The sequence below is a fragment of the Oncorhynchus gorbuscha genome, linkage group LG02, assembly GCF_021184085.1.
Source record: "Oncorhynchus gorbuscha isolate QuinsamMale2020 ecotype Even-year linkage group LG02, OgorEven_v1.0, whole genome shotgun sequence".
Lineage (NCBI taxonomy): Eukaryota > Metazoa > Chordata > Actinopteri > Salmoniformes > Salmonidae > Oncorhynchus > Oncorhynchus gorbuscha.
This window is the reverse complement of record NC_060174.1, coordinates 74,968,197-74,992,374: the sequence shown is the minus strand read 5'-3', so window position 1 is coordinate 74,992,374 and position 24,178 is coordinate 74,968,197. Positions and strand designations below refer to the sequence as shown.

The following is a 24,178-nucleotide window of genomic DNA, read 5'->3' as shown; positions in this document are numbered from 1 at the left end:
TAAGTCAGATGAGAGGAAGGATTACCACAGATGCAGAACATCTCATCTCCCCGTCTTTCTTGCAGACATTTAAGCACGTGTTAATCCGGGAGGGCCAGTATGACTCCATCATTGTCTTCTACAACCTGGTGTTCATGCAGAAACTGAAAACCAACATCCTGCAGTATGCCTCTCCCAGGGTGAGACGGACAGTTAGCGTTCCCATGTGGCACCGCAACATACTTCACATGGTCCTGATCTCTCACACACAGGTTCAAAATGCTTGCTTGCCTTAATGTTCTATTATTATCTACTGACACACTCCCTACGGTCTCTCTCTCCCCCAGCCCCCCACACTGTCTCCCATCCCACACATCCCCCGCAGCCCCTACAAGTTCCCCAACTCCCCCCTGAGGGTGCCTGGCAGCAACAACGTCTATATCTCTCCCATGAAGAACCCAACACGCATGTCTCCAGTCATGACCCCACGTACCAGGTCAGTACCCTCCCACCCATGAACCAGGCTTGACACCTTGTTTTGTATGCGCTTAGTGATGAACCGATTTATAGCTGAGGCACATTTCATTATTTGGATGTCTCAGTTCCTGGCAAAGATATTAGCAAATTTTGTGAATTTTTCTCCTATTTTGTTATGGTAATGTCTGTTACATTTTTTGCGTTATTAACTAGTAAAAGTAAACCCTGTGTTTTGTTCTCCACAGAATCCTGGTATCGATCGGTGAATCGTTTGGAGTAAGTGATCATTTTCATCAACATAGTGGAAAATATTTTTCCTGAAATGGGCATTGTGTCCGGTGCACTAAAATGATGTTCTCTCTTGTTTCCTCTGCAGACCTCTGATAAGTTCCAGAAGATCAATGCGATGGTGAACAGCAGTGATAGGACCTTGAAGAGGAGTTTGGATATGAGCTCCGCCCCCAAGCCCCTGAAGAGGTTGCGCTTTGATGTAGAAGGACAGGATGAAGCTGATGAAAGGTAGGAGATGGCTATCTTTAATTTTGGTTATACTAGGCTGCAGAATGTTTTGTTCATGCAGAGGTGAGGCACGGTTGAAATAAGTTGCTGATCTCATCTTGCTCTCCTCACAGCAAACCTGGTGAAGAGTCGAGACTGATACAGAAACTTGCAGAGATAGGTACGTTTGTTTCTGGCTTTACCTGAATTCTGCTTTCATCATCCTTTGTTTCGTATATTATCAGTTCTACGTTTCAAATCCCTCTAACATTGTAATCCAATAGACTTTGCTTTTATCTGCCTCAAGTGCTGTAGTCTGTCTTTCTGTTAACTGTCTGTTCTGTATGTATGCCATGAAACTCAAGGTTGTCTCCGTTTTTCAGGCTCCACTCGGACCCGTATGCAGGAACAGAAGATGAAGGATGATGCAGAGTCCGAAAAGGACAAGCCTTGAATTTCACTGAAGGACTTACTGTCCAGCACTGTTTGAGTGTACAGGTGCCAGAGACTACTCCCTACCCCTGACATGCTAGACCCCCAACCATCCCTTGAAAAAAGGAATACATTTTTTTTCTGTGCTTTTGTTTTTTTATATTTTAGTTTGGCCTGTTTTATATTTAAGCAATACTCTTTTGAGAGTAATTTGTGAATACAGAGGAATCTTGTTTCTCTTTGTTGTTTAGTGTGGATTCTTTAACTGAGTGTTTAAAAAAAATACATTTAAAAAAGATCAAGTGAGTATTACCATGTTTTATAGAGGGACACTAGTTTTAAAGGTATGCTATAAGAAATTGTTGTTTTGACTTGGTCTTCTGGAGTTTCATAAAGTCAGGGTGGTTGATGCAATACATATCTCTTCCTGGTCTATTTTGAAGTAGGAACCTGACTTGAAATAACCTCAAGGATTCTGAACAGGCAGACCTGCGTAATGTTTTTTTACAGAAACAATCAACACACCTTACCTTCATTGATATCTGACATGTTTTAAATCTTGTGATGTGACTGTATAACCTGGAACTTAATTTGCTTTCGGGAGCATTAAAGATGTGACAGTCTTGTTATAGTATCATGAGCAACAATACCTTTTCATTAGATCAAATCCATAAACGTGTATTCATATCTCTTCACATTGACTGTTGAATGGCTACATAGGAATGTTTGGTTTTTGTATTAAGGACATTCTTTACAGTTCAAAGGGACTCGGTAGCACTTTATTTTACAGAAAAGACCAGGTATTTACTCAAATGTTATATTGGAAGTTATCCCAAAGACACCAATAAATAACATTTTGGGTAAATATGAATTGTCAGTTGAGTTCTTTACAGTAGCAAACCCAGTAACATTTACTACGTAGGTATTTATACTGAACACAAATATAAACGCAACATGCAACAATTTCAACGATTTTACGGAGTTATTTGTAAGTCGCTCTGGATAAGAGCGTCTGCTAAATGACTTAAATGTAATGTAAATGTTATAGTTCATATAAGGAAATCATACAGTTGAAATAAATGAATTAGGCCCTAGTCTATGGATTTCACATGACTGTGCAGGGGTGCAGCCATGGGTGGGCCCACTTGGGAGCCAGGTCCACACACTGGGGAGCCAGGTCCACACACTGGGGAGCCAGTTCCACACACTGGGGAGCCAGGTCCACACACTGGGGAGCCAGTTCTACACACTGGGGAGCCAGGTCCACACACTGGGGAGCCAGGTCCACACACTGGGGAGCCAGGTCCACACACTGGGGAGCCAGGTCCACACACTGGGGAGACAGGCCCAGCCAATTAGAATTTGTTTTTTTTTGCCACAAAAGGGCTTTATTACAGACAGAAATACTCCTTAGTTTCATCAGCTGTCTGGGTGGCTGGTCTCTCGACGATCCTGCAAGTGCAGAAGCCGGATGTGGAGGTCCTGCGCTGGCATTTTTACACATGGTCTGCGGTTGTGAGGCCGGTTGGACATACTGCCAAATTCTCTAAAACAGCATATGGTAGAGAAATTAATATTAAATTCTCTGGCAACAGCTCTGGTGGACATTCCTGCAGTCATCATGCCAATTGCAGACTCCCTCAAAACTTGAAATATCTGTGGCATTCTGTTGTGTGACACCTGCACATGTTAGTGCCCTTTTATTGTCCTCAGGACAAGGTGCATCTGTGTAATTAAGGATCATGCTGTTTAATCTGCTTCTTGATATATCACACCTGGATAAGGTGGATGGCTTGTCTGGATAGGTCAGGTGGATGGCTTGTCTGGATAGGTCAGGTGGATGGCTTGTCTGGATAGGTCAGGTGGATGGCTTGCCTGGATAGGTCAGGTGGATGGCTTGCCTGGATAGGTCAGGTGGATGGCTTGCCTGGATAGGTCAGGTGGGTGGCTTGTCTGGATAGGTCAGGTGGATGGCTTGTCTGGATAGGTCAGGTGGATGGCTTGTCTGGATAGGTCAGGTGGATGGCTTGTCTGGATAGGTCAGGCGGATGGCTTGCCTGGATAGGTCAGGTGGATGGCTTGTCTGGATAGGTCAGGTGGATGGCTTGCCTGGATAGGTCAGGTGGATGGCTTGCCTGGATAGGTCAGGTGGATGGCTTGCCTTCAAAGGAGAAATGCTCAATAACAGGGATGTAAACAAATGTGTGCACATAATTTGAGAGAAATAAGCTTTTTGTGCGTATGGAACATTTCTGGGATCTTTTATTTCAGCTCAGGAAACATGGGAATAACACTTTACATATTGTGTTTTATATTTTTGTTCAGTGTATATATGAAATGTTTATACTTTGTACTGGCTTCAGTATGTCATAATACCAATTCTGTTCACCGCCAGGGGGCGCTACACACAGTGCATTCGGGAAAGTATTCAGACCCTTGACTTTTTCCACATTTTATGTTAGTCTTATTCTAAAATTGATTTAAATACATTTTTCCCTCATCAATCTACACATAATACCCTATAATGACAAAGCAAAACCAGATTTTTAGCATATGTATAAAAAATAAAAAAATATCATATTTACATACGTATTCAGACCCTTTGCTATGAGACTTGAAATCGACAACACAGAGCCGTAGATGGATATTAATGCAACGGTTGCTCTGCCTTCAGACAAACATCCTCCAATCACTCGCCACCCAGTACTTAAAAATAAAATGGAGTAACACTGTTGCAGGTGAGGAACAACAGAAAGAACTTGGAGAATCTGTAGAACCTGCCTTGTTGATAGTGCTGTTAAGAAGGTAGAGCAGTGCTTAACAGCACAATCAACAAGGCAGGTTCTACAGATTCTCCAAGTTCTTTCTGTTGTTCCTCACCTGCAACAGTGTTACTCTATTTTATTTTTAAGTACTGGGTGGCGAGTGATTGGAGGATGTTTGTCTGAAGGCAGAGCAACCGTTGCATTAATATCCATCTACGGCTCTGTGTTGTCGTCTTAATGGCTCTTTCTTTTTTCTCTTCTCTTTCTCCCTCTGTGTTTCTCTCTCTGAGGGGGCTCCCTAATAGGCCTGCTAAGTTACATGTTCTCTTCCTCATGCTGGTAGCTCTGATGTTCTTGGCGACTCTGTTCCTGTTTGGGTACCACTGCTGACTGGTGGCCAGGAACAAATCTACATTGGGTAAGTATATATACCCAGAGTGTTCTGCCTTTACAGCTACACTCAACTGCAGCTTGATATGTGATATAAACATTTAGCTGAATCAAAGATGTTTTAAGCATGCTATAGATTTTTTACATGTTGTTATCGGTTCACAACATGCAGAGGTTTGGGTGTTGTTTTATGGAACGGTGTGTTTGTCTTCATCGTCTTCTTTCCGCTCTCTTCCCCTCCCTCAGAGCCACTCTGCTCCTTTCTTTCCTGACAGGAATGGCTTCAACATTGGGCTCTTGGAGAACTTCCTCCAGGTGTTTGGAGAAATAAGATGCTCTGGTTCATTCTTACCTTTTCAAGGTGTGCTTGGCTATTAGAGCCAAAAGTCATGATATGCAGTTAGTTTTCTTGCATCGTACTGATTTTTATTTACAGCTATATCCCTCCATTACACCTTACAGTATGCCATAATAATTTAATCAAGAAATGAAATAAAGCTTGCTGTCACAGATTACAACGGGGAAACCCAGCCACGAACTGCCAAGTGACGCAAGCCTAACAGACAAGCTAAATGCCTTCTATGCTTGTTTAGAGGCAAGCAACACTGAACTATGCATGAGAGCACCAGCTGTTCCGGATGACTGTGGGATTACGCTCTCCGTAGCGATGTCAGACCTTTAAACAGGTTAGCATTCTCAAGGCCAGGTGCCAGACGAAATACTAGGACGCGTACTCCGATCATGCGCTGACCAGCTGGCAAGTGTTTTCACTGAAATGTTCAACCTATCCCTGACACGGTCTGTAATTATTGTTTCAAGCAGAACACCATAGTCCCCATGCCAAGGTAACCTGCCTAAATGACTATTGCCCCGTAGCACTCACACCTATAGCCATGAAATGCTTTGAAAGCCTGGTCATGGCTCACATCAACACAGTCATCCCAGACACCCTGGACCCAATCCCAATTCTCATACCGCCCCAACAGATCCACAGACGATGGAATCTTTATTGCACTCCACACTGGCCTCACCCACCTGGACAAAAGGTTTACCTATGTTAGAATGGTGTTCATTGACTACAGCTCAGCATTCAACACCACAGTCCCCTCCACGCTCAGGACCCTGGGACTGAACACCACCTTCTGCAACTAGATCCTAGATTTCCTGATGGGCCGCCCCCAGGCGGTGAGGATAGACAACAACACGTCCGCCAACCTGACTATCAACTTGGGACCCATCAGGGGTGTGTGCTTAGTCTCCTCCTGAACTCCCAGTTCAACCACAGCTGTGAGGCCGCGCACGACTCCTACACCATTATCTAGTTTGCTGATGACACAACGGTGGAGGGCTTGATCACGACGACGAGGGAGGGGGGAAGGTTCCGAGACCTGGCATTGTAGTACCAGGACAACAACCTCTCCCTCAATGTCAGCAAGACCAAGGAGCTGATCATGAACAACACGAAACAGGGGCGAGCACACCCCCATCCACATTGATGGAGCTGTAGTGGAGTGGGTCGAGTGCTCCAAGATCCTCGATGTCCACATCACTAAGGAATTAACACCCCCCCCACCCCCCCCCCCCCCCCCACGAGGCTGAAAACATTTGGCATGGGTCCTCAGATCCTAAAAGTTCTGTAGCTGCACCAATGAGAGCATCTTGACTGGCTGCACCACTGCTTGGTACGACAACTGCAAGGCACTGCGTGCAAGGCACTGCAGTGGGTGGCGAGAGGGGCCGAGCTCCCTACCATCCAGGACCTCTATACTAGGCAGTGTCAGAGGAAGGCCCCAAAAATTGTCAAGGACTCCAGCCACTCAAGCCGTAGACTGTTCTCTCTGCTACTGCACGGCAAGCGGTACCAATGCACCAAGTTTGGAACCAACAGGACCGTGAACAGCTTCTACCCCTACGCCTATAAACTGCTAAACAAGACTGCTAAATAGTTAATCAAATGGACACACCCACCGGAGTCTATCCACACACTCACACATACTTACACTGACACCCCAGCACCCCGAACACATAACACACACACAGAAATGCATACTGACGCCACACACACTCACCTCATACGCTGCTGCTACTGTCTTATCTATCCTGTTGCATAGTCACTTTACCTCTACCTATATATATTTTTTAAACTAGGCAAGTCAGTTAAGAACAAATTCTTATTTCCAATGACAGCCTACCCCGGGCCAAACCCTAAACCGGACAACGCTGGGCCAATTGTGCGCCGCCCTATAGGACTCACAATCACTGCTGGTTGTGATATAGCCTGAAATCGAACCAGGGTCTGTAGTGACATCTCTAGCACTGAGATGCAGTGCCGTAGACCGCTGCACCATTCGGGATCCGCCCCGTATATGTACAGTACGTACTGTATCTATATCAATTACCTCGTACCCCTGCACATCAACTTGGCACTGATACTCCCTGTATATAGCCATGTTATTGCTATTCATTATTCACTGTGTATTTATTCCTCGTCGCTATTTATTTTTTATTATTACCTTTAACTCTGCATTTTTTGGAACTACCCTTAAGTAAACATTTCACTGTTAGTCTACACCTGTTGTTTACGAAGCATGTAACAAATACAATTTGATTTGAATATTCTTTGTGGCAGGAAATAGGACCTCTGATACCTACAGTTTAGTAAGTATCATTCCAGGCTGTGTTCCTTCCTCCATCTTGAATCTGGCCTCTGTGTTTGTTTCCCAACCAGGGTGATGGACACAATTTTCCCACCAGGAGCAACAATGAATCCCACAATCCATTGTTAGCTAATGGGGGGTGGAGGGAGAGGGAGGCAGGATCTGAAGAGGAGAGCTTGGGTAAGTCGAGCCCAGCAGGCCAGTGGAATCCAAGGTGCTACTCTGGGCCCGGTTTCCCAAAAGCATCTTAAGGCTAAGTTCATCATTAGAACCATGTAGCTCTAACAATGAACTTAACCTTAAGATGCTTTTGGGAAACCGTCCCAGTCATTAGAATAGAATAAAACACTTCACAGTTACTGCAACCAATCCAAGGCAATTAATGTAGATGGACATCTTGGGGAGGTGCCGAACACTTTCCAGCAGTGAAGAGCTCTGTGGTGCCTCACCTCTGAGGATTACATAACCAGCTACTGTTCATCTGCCTGTGATTGGGTGAATGGCTTTTACGTTTAGTGAGCCCTTGGAGCAATAGGAAGGATAATATGGTAAACAGTTTCTAGGTGTCTATGGCAACTGGAAGTTACGCTTTTCTCCCTGATTTAATGGCTAATGCAGTACTTGGTAGAAACCTAAGAGACTAGTTGCGCTGACAATGACGATATACCTTGGTGGTGGTCACGGAACCAAAAAATGACTTGATATAAAAGCAGTCTCTCATTGGTGAATATTTAAAGCTATTCTAATGGGCCTTTGTCTTGATTGGATCTGATCCCTTGTTTTGGGAAATCATCATGTCTGTTGTTAATGTCTAATTCATCAACCTAAGTGTATGACTACCAGCAGTCCAGTAACAACCACACTCACTCATTGACTTGTGCGTATTGATATAAACTAATTACGGGTACTCACTCAATCATTGTAAAGACACACCACATGTCCGTTCACTGGTGTACCTATTGGTAATCTACATGTAATAGCAGTCCTGAAATAGGATAGGTTGGTTAGTATGACAGGCAGCCTTGCTAAATGGTCTGTGGATGAGACGGCTCCTTCTCTCTGAGCTCTTGGAAAGTACACTCTTAGATTTGATTAAGTGGTTATTTTCCTCTCACTTTATCCCAGACAGATAGACTCCTTAGAAGTCAAATTGTCACGGTGCATGATGAACTGGCGACTGATGATTAAAAACAATCATGCTCTCTATCCTTGCCACTTAGACTTAAGAATGACATTCAACACAATGTAATGTGCATGAAAATCATGCCAGGCCACCAGAACATGTGCAGGTGTAGTGCTACCTAGTGGCCATAAGGTTTGTCATGGTGAGTGCTTGACAAAGTGCATAATCATTTCTCAGAAAACAAGGAACTGGAGGACTGGAATGTGTTTGCAGAGCTATTGTGTTGTTTCTGTCTGTGTTTGGAGTATTGACATTTGATCTATTGTATGATTTCAGCACCTCTGAGAGACCTCCCTGATGTCAAAGTGGGATTGGTAGAATATGGTGAGGGACTTCTCTGTAAGTCTCAATAATGTTTTATTCTAAGTGTTTGCATGATATGAGGAATATGTTCCAAACCTTTACTTCTTTGTGGTTATTAGCTAGTAGTAACTTGTTTGTCTCAACAGCATTTGGGCCAGGCAGGCATATGTGAAGATGACTCTTCTTCCCATACAAAGATGATACATTCCAACCTCAAACTCACTCTGAAAGAAAAGGGGTATGCTTTGTCAATACATCCAATAGACTGAATAATTTATCACAATGTAGTTAATCATTTATTTTTGTATATGGGTTATCTGTGTATTCTTTATTTTTTTCTTGAATGATACAAAACATACAAACAGCATACAGACACACAGAAACCTCAACGTCACACCCCCAACGCCCCCATCACGGCCTCAAACTGCCTGGTTTTGTTTCTCTGTCGCCCACGCACTTTCAACATTTAGATAAAGCGTTTGACCTTTCCATTGTGTTAACGATGGAGGTTTGATGACTCCTTAACTACACATACGTAGAATGTATGCACACATGACTGTAAGTCGCTTTGGATAAAAGCGTCTGCTAAATGGCATATTTTTTTTTTTTTTTTTATGTCATAAGGGCAATGTATTTCTGAGCTTCTTTTTCCAGCCTTTTCCACTCTGAAATGTCCAAATTGCATATTCCATCAAATTGCACTTCAGATCTGGTCAGAGTTTCTCTTGATTGGTTTGTTTCTTTTCAGTGTTATGATACATTAAAACTGTTTGTGGCAATAATAATGACAACACTAAAGAAAGAAAAAAGGACAAGACAATAGAATCAAAGTATGTGAGCGGAGCGTGCCCTTTTGACTGGAGCGCGGAGCGAGATCCCCAAAGGCTGGAACGTCGGCCTTCTCGCCCGCTCCAATTTCGCTCAAGTAGCGCTCAGTTCAAGGACATGGCTGGCGTAGCATGCATTTGTAGTTTACTTTTGTGCTGCTATAGCTCACTAAATATTTTCATAAAGAAACTGATAAAACACACAGGTGCAAAATCAAGGTGACTTACAAAGATGATGACCAAGAGCAAGAGAGGGATTGTGGTGATGTAGTGTCCACAACTAAAGAATCATTGTGGAAACTGAAAACATATCCTGAAAGCACGATGGTGTACTTATTAAGTGCACATGCTAAAAGAAAGGAACTAAGTGTGTCATTGTAGCAAAGTATTTATAAACTAAAAATAAGATATATTAAAAGTTGTTACATATCTAGCTCTATACACACACACACACACACACACACACACACACACACACACACACACACACACACACACACACAATAGGCCATAATTGATTTTGACCCAATAAGCCTGGCATATTGGGGCGGCAGGGTAGCCTAGTGGTTAGAGCGTTGGACTAGTAACCGGAAGGTTGCAAGTTCAAACCCCCGAGCTGACAAGGTACAAATCTGTCGTTCTGCCCCTGAACAGGCAGTTAACCCACTGTTCCTAGGCCGTCATTGAAAATAAGAATTTGTTCTTAACTGACTTGCCTGGTTAAATAAAGTTAAAATAAAAAATAAATATTCCAACATTCAAGGAGCTTTCTGTTTTGATTGGGTTACTTTGCCTAAAAACCTTTAGGCCTACTGATAGAAAAATAAATATACAACTCTGCATCACTACCCAGCCTGGCAAGAGTGGCCAAAAGGGTATTTAGCATCCCCAGTGGCTCTGCAAGTGCAGAGAGGATATTCTCTGCTGCTGGCCTGCTCTCCACGCATCATCACATGAGCATGAAGCCACAAACTGATGTTTCTAAAAAATAAATTCAAAGGCACTGTAGACTGAGCCTAATAATGTTTTCATTTCATTCTAAGTCACAGCCTAAAAGCACAATTTATAGACTAATGATTGAATACAACTAAACGTTGTTTAAATGCTGAGCGCTTTGTCCCTATCAGCCTATTGTGTTGCACTCGCAAATGCTGCACAATGTATTTCTTTGTAATAATTGAAATAATATAGCCTAAATAATATTTTTTGTTCCTTCTTAGGCTCCTGACCTTTTGCGTGTTTATATGTTGTTTAATATGACATGTAGCCTATTTGAAATGATGAGTGCTTCTTACATTCACCTTTTCATGTTTATTATAATACTTTTCATTCAAATCATATGGTTTGGTTTCAATACTTAAAAACCAAATGCTATGTCCAGGTAGTCAAAAAAATAGATGCGTGTTGGTTAAATGGTGATATTAATGACTGGAGAGAATTTGGAGCGGCATTTTTCCCCCTGTGAGAGCGGAGAGGTTTGTTGCGGAGTGGTTGGAAAGGACGTGGAGCACCGCTCCATAAGCGACGAGCAGGATTTCCGTCTGCTCAACTCCGCTCACATACTTTGAATAGAATATATTGAAAAAAAATATTTCAATTATTTAGACTTTCAAATGAGGAAAAACAACCTAAAATGAACTACCATTACTGAATAAATAAAACGGCAGCAGTACATGCAAGCTCGCTAGACTAGTTCCTAAAAGACCTACATGGAATGTGCTTTTTTGTTGTTTCCAGGAAAATCTTTGCATTGTTTGTCAGACTGAGGAGCACAGGTTAAGGCGGCGTACACAGCAAAGCAAGAATCTTCAGCAGGGTAACAACTCCTTTTGAAATAAGTGGACAAACTGACAGAGGGACCATTCAATGGTTGGTTCTCATAGTATGGTGTCCCATTGAATGGCTCTAGAGGGCTGACTAGTCTGTCCCAAAGTACCTCTGGCCAAAGTGTGTGGGAGCCACAGGGTGCACCTCGGTGGTCAATATGGTGATTTCTGGGAACTCTTGAATGATGGATTTGGCACCTAGTAAGATGACACAACCATTAGACTTGCAGTGCTTTCAATAAAACTGAATGAATGGAAAACATGCTGCAGTATGAAACCCCAGAATTTTGAACATTACAGAATCTACTTCGATATTAAGCAAGGGACTGTAGGTGAGGCGTACCGTGAGGGGTGGAGAAGAGACTCAGGAGGATAATATGTTTGGGCTGAAGACCATGTTCAGTCAGAACTCTCACAGCCTCAATCACTGTGTTACCTGTACCTGAAGGCAGAACATGTATAGATAGCATAAACACAGGACAGATATCAGTGACTTGACAAAACAGGCAACATCATAGAAGTATTGAAGACAAGTCTGCCCTTACTAGCCTTGTGATCATTACTATGACTCATCTGCTGCTACTTTCTATAAAAGAACAAAAAGTCATTTTGATTTCTCAAGGCAGTTTTTCATCCTTTCAGAGAGGGATGTTAGTTAGAGGACAACAAGATTAACATTACTTCTCTCGGTGGCTTCATTTGTCCTATTTATCATTTTCATGGCCTTGCAGTGAGCTCTTTATGGTTTACCCCAAGCAGATAAACTTGTAATTATTTTCTTGGGGTAAATTATGCTGAAAAATATGCAGCATGCTAACTACTAAGGTCATTATCAGAGCCAAATAAAAGACACCTTCCCACAATTATCTTAGAGGATGCCTATGATTACACTATTGTCTTGCTAACGGGAGCAATTAAGCCTTCATTTCTGGTTCATTAAAAAGAGACAGTTCTTCAGGCCCAGGGCAGGGCAACACTTCACCTGAACTCTTTGTCCTCAAGAGGAGTTAGTACTGTATTGAGACTGTCTATTAATGCTTTTCCACGGCAGGGTTTTACAACGTACTTGGCCTAAAGACATGTAAAGACATTCGTTGTTTACATGCGTGCAATCCCCCTGGACTATGATTAAGGATGGGGAATGTGAGTACTACTCTCGCCATACTTACTGAGAATATGGGGTACACAAGTACCGTATATCCATACTCACTGAGAATGGGGTACATGAGGAGGACTTTCCTCCTGCTGATGTCTGGGGGGAACTTTGCATAGTAGACTTTGGCCTTCTGGGTGTCCTCGTCACTCTGGATTAGGATCTTACCGATACGGATGGACCGGCAGCAGTCTCTGAGGCCCTGCTCCATGGCCTCGCCTACACACACAGCAATTCATAGATGTTGCATTAAACTCTATTCATATAAGGGAAACCTCATACAAGATGTAGTAATGGTGATCAAATCAAACAGTCAAACTGATAGGTCAAACAGTTGAGTGGATAGCACTAGGTATGTCAGGTATAGGCAAGTCCACCAGCCAGGGATTCTATTCAGAGACCAATTCAGATTAATCTTCCTTTAATATCCTATATGATCAGTGCCTTACCACTTCTCATAATGCTGACACCGCAGTTGCCTTTTTCAAACTTGACACCATCATATTTATGCCCTGAAGAAGAGGGGGAAGGGGGGAGCGATTGAAATAGACAGTTCTGTTCTTGGTTAGAAATGTAACAGTAATCCTGTAATACATAGTATTCGCCCAATTTCTATCATTTCTGACGAATTTCATCTAATAGGTCTAACCTGTGGGAGTGGTCACTGTACACTCGCTGTATGGCAGCTGATTGAGTCCCTCTTCAACCACTAGTCTGATCTGTGGACAAACCGAGTGGGTCAAAACAATACAGTGTGCATTATACAAATGAGTCATTCAATTAAAAACATAATATATTAGTATTTAACCTAGAGTAAAAACAACAGTGTCAATTGAACCAAGACAGTTTCTTACCAATCTATCAGCACAAAATACAAAATCTCCCCTGCTAGTAGACCTGTAAAAGAACAAGAATAACATGTATGCTTACAGTAAGGGTTACATAAGAGGAAATCAATGCATGATCCACTTTCACCCCCCAAAAATGTAGGCCTATTCGTGGTATCACCTTACAACAGAAACTCAAATTGTGATTAGTGTACTCATTCAATGTTCTGTTATCAGTATCGTCTATTGTTGTCAGTAGGTCTAACATGATTTGAAATTAAACCTCATGCTAGACAAGGAAGTTGTGGCCACGTTTACGCTACTACGGAGTAATGGGGCAGACTATAATGACATGTTGCCTAGGTCTTCATAGAAATAACCAGGTGTATTTACAGTTCTGGGTAACAAAAATCCCAAATAACGCTACCGTAACCATATAAGTGCAGTGTAATATGACAGTTATAAATAGTAACATGGCGTCGATTGGCCATTCACTTGGTTTACAATGCATCATTCAATTCCACATCATTACACAGTTATCTGGTGCATTATAATACAGGTCCATTATCTGTCAGATAATGTGGTTGCTATCTTTGACAAAATATGATGACTCACTTGTCTCTAATGATGGTCTGTAATTCTCGTATTTGGTCATTCAAAGGAAGCAGTTTTAATTGCGATCCGATCTGCCTCAGTAGTTCACTGTTGAATACATTTTCACAAGTTTCGGCTACTTCTGCATCTCTATTGGACTCTGTCAGAACGCTGTTTCCGCAGCTAGCAAACCGAACCTGCTTGGTGCTGCTCATTGCCGCGTGTTCTTGTCTGTCATTGTTGTTCAGCTGCTGATTTTGACAAGGCATTTTGATTTCCGTACCAATTCCGCTCTCAAAATACGTTTCCATAGAATTAAGAAAACGCTAAATAGTTGAGCAGTTTAGGCTCTCTGCGGTTTTGCTATTCATATAGCTAAATGTCTTGTTGGGCATTTTTTGTCTTCTCTGATTCTGGGTCGCGGCCATTGGGTGGCCGCAGCAAAAACCAGAGAAGAAGAGGCGAAACGAGAGGGTTCACTCTCGCCTAAATCTGTTCAATATAGAAGCGTTTCCCTTAGCGTTTCTATATGCTTATTTTGGACCATGTCGCCTGCCTTCCCGCTTTTGGGACAACAACTCATTGTTAGGGCGGAGACGAGTATCTCGTCATTATAAATACATCTATGTTAGTATAAACCTACAGGAACATAAACTTTGTAACCGGAAGTAACGTCACCTGATTCTAGCCTCATAATGGTCAGAATGATGTAGGTCTTGTACCGCTTGAGAGCTCATTGATCGACACTAGTTAACACAGCCACAGAGTCAAATAGAGCATTAATTAGTTCTTATGTGAAGGTTTGACTGTGTTATCTAGTGGAAACCGGGAGCATTCTGTCAGCGCTTGAGACTATTTTCAATGCCTAGGCATTGATGGACAGTCAAGTGCCATTCTTTTTAAAATTATCACCATTCACAAACCCCTAACAAAGCTCCCCAGCTTGTAGTCCTAAAAAAACGAAAATTTGTTACCTATGGTTCTTTCAGTCATTCCTATGGGTTTTGTCTAGAAGGGTACAGCTTTTGTCAAACTTGGCTTTTCGTAGCAGGTTAGGATAATTAGGCTAAGGTTAGGAAAAGGGTTGGGCTTAGCTAAAATGCACATTAACAAAAAAGAAAAGAAAAACAAGTCCATTTGAAAAGCTGTATCCCATATAGACATGACTGTTCCTACAGGGGAAAGAATGGAGTTTGGGATAAACACTGAAAATAAGGTTTTAGGTTTACACAGTTTAGGAGATTTTACAAGTTTTGTTCTATGAGATGATATCAGTCCATTAACCTGACCTTTATGAATTATAAAGCCTTTGTACTTGTTTTGATTACATAAATGCTTTAACATTCACAACAAGTGATGTTAGCTGATGAAGATTATATCATATAACAAAACATAGATCTTCTAAGCCTGTGTTTACTAACCACATACCTTATTTTCGGCATTTATCCAAGAACCCTACAAAAAAAATGGTTAACCATGGTTGTGTGAGCTATATGGATCACTCCAATATATTGGTATCACTCCGCAGCCGAGGGATACATCCGAGATGAGGATTTGTAGATTTACTCCCGTGTCCACAGCTGGGGTCCGCCCCTATATATAGACCTCATGGCTGCGACACACATTCTCTACATCAAACCAACCACAGAGGGAGGGCCTTCAGGAAGAATGAGAGATATACTCCTCCCACCGGGGTCCATCCAGTAGCACTCAGAACTTACCGAAGCATGGAGCTCACCCACACTCTTCATGGAAGCAATCATTACCAAGAAAGCCACCTTAGGTGTTCCAGGGAGGCAGACTCCAACGGTTGAAAAGGCAGCTTTGCCAAAGCTGCCAAGACCACATCCAGATCCCAGCTCGCCATTGAGTGGATCCTAGCTGGACGCAGGCGACGAACCCCTTCATAAACCTGGAGACCAAGGGGTGGTGCCCCACTGGCCTGTTCATCCACCCCACATGGCAGGCAGATATAGCGGCCAAATAGCCTCTGTGTTGAGGCCCTCATCCACGCGAGACTGCAGATATTGGAGGACATACTGTACACCGCATGACTCGGGCACAACCTCAATACTAGTGCACCAAGAGCAGAACCGCCACCAGCGCAACTGGTATGCCGCGGTTGTAGCCGGTGCTCCTGCGATCTGCATGGTGTACATTACACCCTCCTGTAGTCCTAACATGGACCATTGGTGCCGTTCAGCGGCCAAGCCCACAGACTGAGGCAGTACGGTCTCGGATGCCACAGAGTTCCCCCGGCCTGAGACAGCAAGGTGTCCCAGACAACCGGGACCGGAGAAGGCTGAACCAGGGTCGCCTGGGCCAGTATGGGGCCACCAGCAGCAGACGATGCTCTGTCATCCTGGTACTGACAAGCACTGCCTGAATCAGGAGAAAAGGGTGGAATGCGTAAGCTCCAGCTCTGGCCAATCGTGAGCCAGAGCATCCAAGCCCAGAGGCCCTGTTGGCTCCGACATGGAGTACCACAGGGGGCAGTGTGCATTGTCCATGGAGGCAAACAGGTCCACCTGCACCCTCCCGAACTTGTCCCACAGGTGCTGCACCACCTAGGTATGTAGGCTCCAGTCCCAAGGTGGCAGGCCCTCCATGGAGAGAATATCCGCTGCCACATTCAGGATGTCAGGTACGTGCGCTGTGCGTAGAGACACTAGATGGCGCTGAACCCAGAGAAAGAGCTCCCGTGCCATAAGATGGTGGGACCTCAGTCCACCCTGATGGTTGATGTAAGGCACCACTGTTGCGTTGTCCGTTCTCACCAGGACATGTCTTCCCTTCATATGTGGAAGAAAAGACTGCAGGGCCAACAGTACAGCTCGGAGCTGTAGTGTATTTAATGTGCCTGCCACTCCAAGAGAGTAGCCAACTGTTAGGAATATTATGAATAATGACTAAACAATATCTACATTTTAAATAGAACTATAACAAATGAAACTTATACTCTGTTTTATTATATCTGATTAACAATATTAATTCATTAGGGAGGGATTGTGGAGCATGAAATGGGGTAATTAAATTAAATAAATACCATTCCAGCCAGGTTGGAGAGGACTGGAATTGTGGGTTTTTAAGTAAGCAAAAAGGGTCGTTAACCTATGGTTGAACCGACTCAACTTAGACAAGGCAGTGTGTGTTTTCTTAGGTTTTCCATTAGCTGGAACTGTCTGCTGAATGGTGATGGATGAATACTTTAGAAGTTTAATCTTGAATTAACTGTGTGCCTGGAGTAAGAGAGCAAGGGGGTGGGAATAAACTTTTCAACTTTGTTGGGTCCTGGTCGATAGGAGGAAGGACAATTTATGACCTATGATGTCATATTTTGTATATAAACTGTTGTTCGTGGTTTCATGGCAGCGCGCTCCGAGAATAAATACTATTATCTATTTTTGGTAGGACTGGTCTCTGTCTATTTTATGCAAATAAGAATCTTACAAATTCTCATAAAATGGACTAAGTGAATTCAATTAATGAAAACATATTGGAATTATGAAATTACATTAACACCAACAGCCGCTGGCTGACCTGCCCTTGGTCACACCTCCCCAGCCGATCTGGGAGGCGTCTGTGCTGACCAGCTCACCACGGCACATCCTCAGCATCTCCACCCCACCTGAGAGAAAGAAGCGATAATGCCACCTCAACAATGCCCTGAGGTACTGTGCAGTCACCCGCAGCTGGCGGTGACGGTGGCGCTTCGGGTGCAGCCGGTGGGAGTTGAACCACCGTTAGAGGCCGGATATGGAGCAGGCCCAGGGGAGTCAGCAATGAGGCCGCCGTCAGCAACCTCAACAGGCGTTGGCAGGTCAGGGCAGATACCACCCGCCCCTGCCGAAAGTGGTCGAGGCAAGATAAGACCGCCTGGAACCTTCTGGTGGGCAGGCATGCTCTCATGAGGACTGAGTCCAGTTCCATGTCGAAGGCCACCCTCCGGGTGGGCGTCAGACGACTCTTCTTGTAGTTTACAGTAATGCCCAGCCCACCAATGTGGGTCAGGGGCATCTCTGTCTGACAGGATCTAGGTCCTTGTCGGGGCACAAATCAGCCAATCATCCAGGTAATTGAGAATGAACCATCCTCGGTAGGTGAGATTTGCCAGGAGAGCATTCATGCACATTTTGAAAGTAGAACAAGCCAGTCGACAAGTTGTTTAAGGTAAATTACAGTTTGTGGCAGCAAGAGCCACCATACTAATGGATGCACACAGAGTCATAGTGTAACGCTAACAAAACACAAGTACGACAAACCAAGGACAAAAGATACCTAAAAAGCGCGCACTGTGAGTTGAGCACTCAAGAGGAGGGGCTGGCCATGTGGCCAGCTGCTCCAGGCTGCAAACAGTCGGGGAGTATACTTCCACACAGGATATAACACTTACCAGTGACTTACCAAGCAAACTTCAGAAAGTTTGTACCTCAAACCATACGGATGTCCGCCGAGAAAATGAAAGAGAATGTGTGTCGTGGCCATGGGGTCTATATAAATAGGGTCGGACCCCAGCCGTGACACAGGTGTACACGGGAGTAAATCTGTAAATCCTCACCTCGAATGTATCCATCCGCCGCGGAGTGATATCAATATATTGGAGTGATCCAATATAGTGAAACATAACATGAATTTCCCCAGAGTTGATGCCTTCAAAAAGACGCCTTCACTATTGCTCTCTATATGCTATTTTCACATGGCCCATAAATCACAAATTCAAACCAATCTTCCGGTAATTAATATTTCCAGAAATTAAAACTAAATACCAGAACATGTTTGAATATGCCAACTTGTCTTGTCAATAAATGCTTTAGAAAGAACCCATTACATTAGAAGTGTATCGACAAAAATGCTTACTATTGAAACAACTCAGTATTTTTTTAACATGGTTCCAGTAATGAAAATAAAAATATCTTTCAAGTAGATCACCTGATCTAGTTAAACAAATATCTAACCTCTTGAGGAAAATAGACTCATCACTCATTGCCCTTTGGAAAACATCAGAAGGTGTTGGTTCTTCTTTCGGGAGTGCTTTCGAAAATTAGTTTAGTTTTAGATTAGATATATTAACGCCATGTTGCAGTCTTAGGGTGCCATATTGCCTGGATTAGAGGAATTTGCACATGCATCTGAGACCGCAGTCATCCCAGTGGCAGCTGGCATTAGACAATAGGCAGCAGAGTAAATAGTCATGTTGGTATCCCTCTCTCTGCCTGCCTGACTGCGTCTCTACTGACAGACAAGTACCCCCGATCATCTGGAACCTGAGCTGCTGTTGTGTAGCACCACTTTACGCCACTAATTACGTTTTCAGAAAGGATACTAGTACTGGTACTCTCTTCACAACTGATGAGTTGTTGGTTTGAAGGTTGTGGGCATTCTCCTATTTTCACCTGAAAGCTGTGTGTGTGTGTGTGTGTGTGTGTGTGTGTGTGTGTGTGTGTGTGTGTGTGTGTGTGTGTGTGTGTGTGTGTGTGTGTGTGTGTGTGTGTGTGTGTGTGTGTGTGTGTGTGTGTGTGTGTGTGTGTGTGTGTGTGTGTTGAAACATCTGATTTGGACTAGTGCCACATGAGAAGAAGACTGCAGGAACAACCTAGGTTGTGTCCTTCAGAGTTGAGCTTGCCAAATGATCAGTGAGGGGAAGGAAGGTTACTCTTGTGGTTTGGCTAATTGGTAAATGCTAATCTAATGCAAGGCCATTGATACTGATTGAGGGCAATGAGAGGGCAAACAGTTCCCTGTCACATACCACAAACTATACTCTAACTACCATTCATGTTTTTTATGAATTAAATTTAATGTTTTTTAATGTTTTTTTTTTTTTTTACAGTTTTGTGTAGGATGTCTGCTCATGAAACAGTTGTTTGTATGTCCTTTTCAAACAGGTATTAGAGCTGTTAATGGCATCCCCAGGGGTGATTGGCATAGTTTGTAACAGCAGTGTGGGAGTTATATTGCTTTTCAAAGCACTCTGGTGATGTGAGAAAATTATATTCCTGACATATACAGCAAATGTACGTCTAATTTCTTGTCAAATTTCTCTGTAATTATTTGCATTTTATGAATGTTCATTGTATTGAAAAAGGCGGGGACAGAATCTCAAGAAGGTGGGAAGTATTTTTCATGGTGTGAGATTGTGTGATAAATCTGTAGAACTCCTCGTCAAATTAGAGGGACAAATAAAGATTGACGACAGACCATTAACACGATAGGATGTGCCCAGGGCTCCTGTGGCCCCTGTCAGGCGGTAGCTCCTAAACGATTAACACCATACTGTATGTGGGTGAAAAGCCTGTGAATAAACCTCTGTGCTCTGTTTCAATAGAATGTCTTAATTTGGCCTGAAAGACAATCACACAGACAACCTAGATCTAAACTATTTACTTTCTATTTCGCCTTTGTATTTTAATTTGCATTTAGTTGAATGTATCTTTAAAGATATTAAAGTCTCAATGTATGGTTCACCTTATGCATGGTAAAGGTAGAGAATGAGAGAGATAACGAGCATGTTTCTGTGTCAGGGAATAACAACTTCCCTTTTATTGAGATCTATTCAAGAGGTGACCAGCATGATGCCTGGCATGTTTTGATCTACAGGCAGTGAAAGGCCAGTTCCAGATGTCATGATGAAATACACAGAATTGGCACCAAAACTGCATCACCCATGACAACCTCTCCCCTGGCTGCATGGCTGAGGAGCCAGCTTAGCTTAGTTGTCCCTTGGCAGGGGCTGGTTCCTCTCCGAAAGGTTGCTGAATCGTAGACAACAGCTGGTTTCTTACAGAAAAGCCATTTCAATGTTACTCTTATTTGCTGTGTATTGTCTGTCACTTTCTGCCAGGTCTGGCTTTCCAATTGTTCACTTGCCTGTTAATTTGCTCAATTGTGACTGCAGGGTTGTTGGGTCTCAAAGTGAAATGTACCCGGGAAATTAGTGGCTTTGGCTTTTTTACATGACATCTAATAACTGTTGCTGTTGTTTTGATTGGACACGTACAGTGCATTCGGAAAGTATCCAGGCCCCTTAACTTTTTCCTCATTTTGTTATGTTACAACCTTATTCTAAAATGGATTAAATACAAAAATGTCCTCATAAATCTACACACAATACCCCATAATGACAAAGCGAAAACAGGTTTTTAGAAATGTTTGAACATTTATTACAAATAAAAAACAGATACCTTATTTGTGTAAGTATTCAGACCCTTTGCTATGCGACTCGAAATTGAGCCCAGGTGCATCCTGTTTCCATTAATCATCCTTGAGATGTTTCGAACAACTTGACTGGAGTCCGCCTGTGGTAAATTCAATTGATTGGACGTGATTTGGAAAGGCACACACCTGCCTACACAAGGTCCTACAGTTGACAGTGCATGTCAGAGCAAAACCAAGCCATGAGGTGGAAGGAATTTTCCATAGAGCTCCGAAACAGAATTGTGTCAAGGCACAGATCTGTGGAAGGGTACTAAAAAATGTTTGCAGCATTGAACCTCCCAAGAACACAGTTTTTTTAAACTAAATTTTAGAGTATGGCTGTAACGTAACAAAATGTGGAAAAAGTCAAGGGGCCAGAATCCTTTGCGAATGCACTGTATATTTAAAAAGAGTGGATGCCCCACTGGCCACAAACGGGTTAAATCAACATTGTTTCAATGTAATTTGTTAACATATTGTGATGTGGAATCTATCTGGAATATACATTGGATTTGAAAAAAAGTAATCAACTGTTGTTTTGAGGGTGAAATTTCAACCACAGGATTATGTCATCATGGTAACCAATTTTCAACATAGACAAACAAATCTTCTATAATATATGTTGAATTTCTACATTTGAGACATCAGATCTTCAAAGTTATATCCACTATAGGCTGGGCAGCACCTCCTACTGGGGAGTTGATTTATCTACAGCTATCCATTTGATCTCCCATTCAGGGTTTTAACCAAGCCTTGCTTTGATATTTGTCACTGACTATTACCAATGTGCTATCTTGAGAATTATTATTGAGAGATCTCTAAATTACTAAATAGATTCACTGTTGCTATCAAAGTCATTCCAATGGGTAGGTTAAACAGAGCAAGCAATTTAAATTAAACCATACTTTATTAGTCATGTGTCATCAGGGATAGAATGTAGGTCTGCAGCGATTTGTTTAAATTCAACCCATAGTTCAACTAAAATTGACAATACATATAGGCAAAGGGTTCAAGCTTTGGTTGATTTCGAATTGTGTTTGGTTGTCAACGCAACCAAATGTCAAAATTTGAAGATGTATATTTTGTGCATATGACTTAGTCTGGGTTTAATTCCAGCTTTTCTATAAACAAATAATTGATATGTTGGATTCACGTCTCCGGCTCAACCAAAAATCTAAGTTAAAGGATAGGACTAAATCAAACTTTATTTAAAGTTCATTCATTTAAAATTTGATTAGATTTTGTCCTATTCTTTAACTTTGTTTGAGATGGAGACGTGCATCCAACATGTCAATTATTAGTTTGTAGAACGACTGGAATTAAACCCAGAGTAAGTCAGTGGCACAAAAGATACATCTCCTTAAAATGTTGACATTTGGTTGTGTTGACAACCAAACACAATTCAATATCACTTTTGCAATACAGTAAATATCCTAATGTTATCTTACTTATTCAACCTTAAAATGAGTAACACGTCCATGGCCACGTTTTCAGGTTACTGTAATTGTCTTATGTAATCATAGAAAGCTTGCATGTTAAGATGGCATGCAAAGGGTGCAGTTCTGTGGAGACCTTTGCAATTGCTATAATAATAATGTGTGCAGAATCTCCAATCTGTTGTAATGTAATCTTATTTGCAATACAGGTAATTAGGTTGTGATATTAGGTAAAGCACAAATATAACACATTTTATAATGCTTTTGTAATATAGTAAATAACCTAAAGTTAAGACTATTTTGCAAACTAATGTAATATTCAACCTTAAAATGAGTAAGACATCCATGGACAGATTTTGAAGTTACTGTAACTGTACATTTATTTTTATGTAATCATATGAAGCGTGCATGTTCAAGATAGCATGCGTGCATGCATAGGTCGTCACAGGTCTGTGGAAATATTCACAATTGCTGTAATAATCTGTGCAGAATCTCGAACAAAATTGATCACTTGCACCATGTACTTTTAATGTAATCTCAACTGTAATCCAGGTCATTTGGTTCTGCTATTAGATGAAGCACAGTGATATCACAATCTGTGGTATAAAACATTTTTAAATCCAATTTTTAAACTTTGCTGTGCTTTTAAATGGTTGAATGTGCAGTGGTAACACATTTAGATGACAACTAAACCAAAAATCAGACATTGTTTTTCCATTTGAATTTGATTTTAGATGGTTAACACATTGTTAAATTCCAAAACTTCTGGCTGTCTTTTTTAGTGGGTGAATAAAGGTTGAAATATTTTTGGTCACAGTCTCAACCAAATATTACCCACATTTCCACATTGAAATGACATGGTGTGCCCAGTGGGGCTTTATCATTCAACTTAATTATGGAAAAAATACATACTCTCAATAAATACAAGCACCCACTGTAGCATCTGTGAATGTATTCAATACATTCTTTAACATTTAAATTGTATTATGTTAATTTCAAATATCCTAAATTAATCCTGAACAGTAGCATTTGGCGGTATATGTAACTCAGTCTTTTGTATAATAAAATGCAGCACAGCAGCCTAAATTTCGCTGCTGCTGGATATTTTAATGAAACCGTTTTAAGTCTTGTGTATAGAACTCTGTGTGGAGATTAATTGGTTTTGTGAAAAGGGAGGGACGGCTCTTGCGGAAAACAAAGACAAAACACAATTTTTAAAAACAAATGACAAAAAGCCTGGCTCCTCAAATAGAATTAATGTAAGCAGCTTATTTGAAATGCTTCCAAATCACCTCAGCATCCGAGTGGAATTGTGTTGCTAACTTTTCTGTTCCATAATGACAGTAAAACAGAAAAGAGCTTAATTTGTCAGATTATGTCAGTGTGCTATGTGTTCCATCTCTGAATATGTTACATTTGTGCAATGAAACACTGGGCACCAGGAGCCTTACTAACACACTGGTCCTGTAGAAACTTGTGAATTGTCAGATTTCCATAAACCATCAACACTGAAAGCACATGGATATGCAAATAGCCTGGCTGGTTTCAGTGGGTTCAGGTCTGAGTAACCATGGCTGGCTATACAGTCCCACAGTCAGCATGAAAACACTTACAGTATTCCAACAACCAATGTGACA

At 42.1% G+C, this 24,178-nt stretch overlaps 2 protein-coding genes across 4 annotated transcripts in view; one reads left to right on the top strand and one right to left on the bottom strand.

Annotated features, from left to right (window-relative positions):
• Positions 1-2,251, top strand: part of rb1 (retinoblastoma 1) — a 48,203-nt gene extending 45,952 nt beyond the window's left edge. The window contains exons 22-27 of the mRNA XM_046321732.1: positions 66-179; positions 327-475; positions 702-732; positions 833-975; positions 1,089-1,135; positions 1,338-2,251. Of these exons, the coding sequence (XP_046177688.1) occupies positions 66-179; positions 327-475; positions 702-732; positions 833-975; positions 1,089-1,135; positions 1,338-1,408 (555 nt within the window). The 3' untranslated portion in view covers positions 1,409-2,251. The remainder of the gene's footprint in view (positions 1-65; positions 180-326; positions 476-701; positions 733-832; positions 976-1,088; positions 1,136-1,337) is intronic.
• Positions 2,252-3,415: 1,164 nt separating this feature from the next.
• Positions 3,416-18,432, bottom strand: LOC124009666 (uracil phosphoribosyltransferase homolog). 3 transcript variants are annotated; one of them, XM_046321719.1, is made up of 9 exons: positions 18,305-18,432; positions 13,345-13,387; positions 13,140-13,209; positions 12,940-13,002; positions 12,548-12,709; positions 11,681-11,779; positions 11,448-11,535; positions 8,781-8,908; positions 3,416-3,547 (listed from the first exon to the last, which is right to left on the bottom strand). In XM_046321719.1, the coding sequence occupies exons 1-8, from the start codon at positions 18,394-18,396 to the stop codon at positions 8,824-8,826; spliced, it is 702 nt and encodes a 233-aa protein (XP_046177675.1). In that variant the 5' UTR covers positions 18,397-18,432; the 3' UTR covers positions 3,416-3,547; positions 8,781-8,823. The 3 variants fall into 3 exon arrangements, with proteins under 3 accessions (XP_046177675.1, XP_046177657.1, XP_046177667.1); XM_046321701.1 differs by lacking the exons at positions 3,416-3,547; positions 18,305-18,432 and adding an exon at positions 13,933-14,526; XM_046321711.1 differs by lacking the exons at positions 3,416-3,547; positions 8,781-8,908; positions 18,305-18,432 and adding an exon at positions 13,933-14,518 and having other exon boundaries at positions 11,241-11,535.
• Between the last annotated feature and the right edge of the window lie 5,746 nt (positions 18,433-24,178).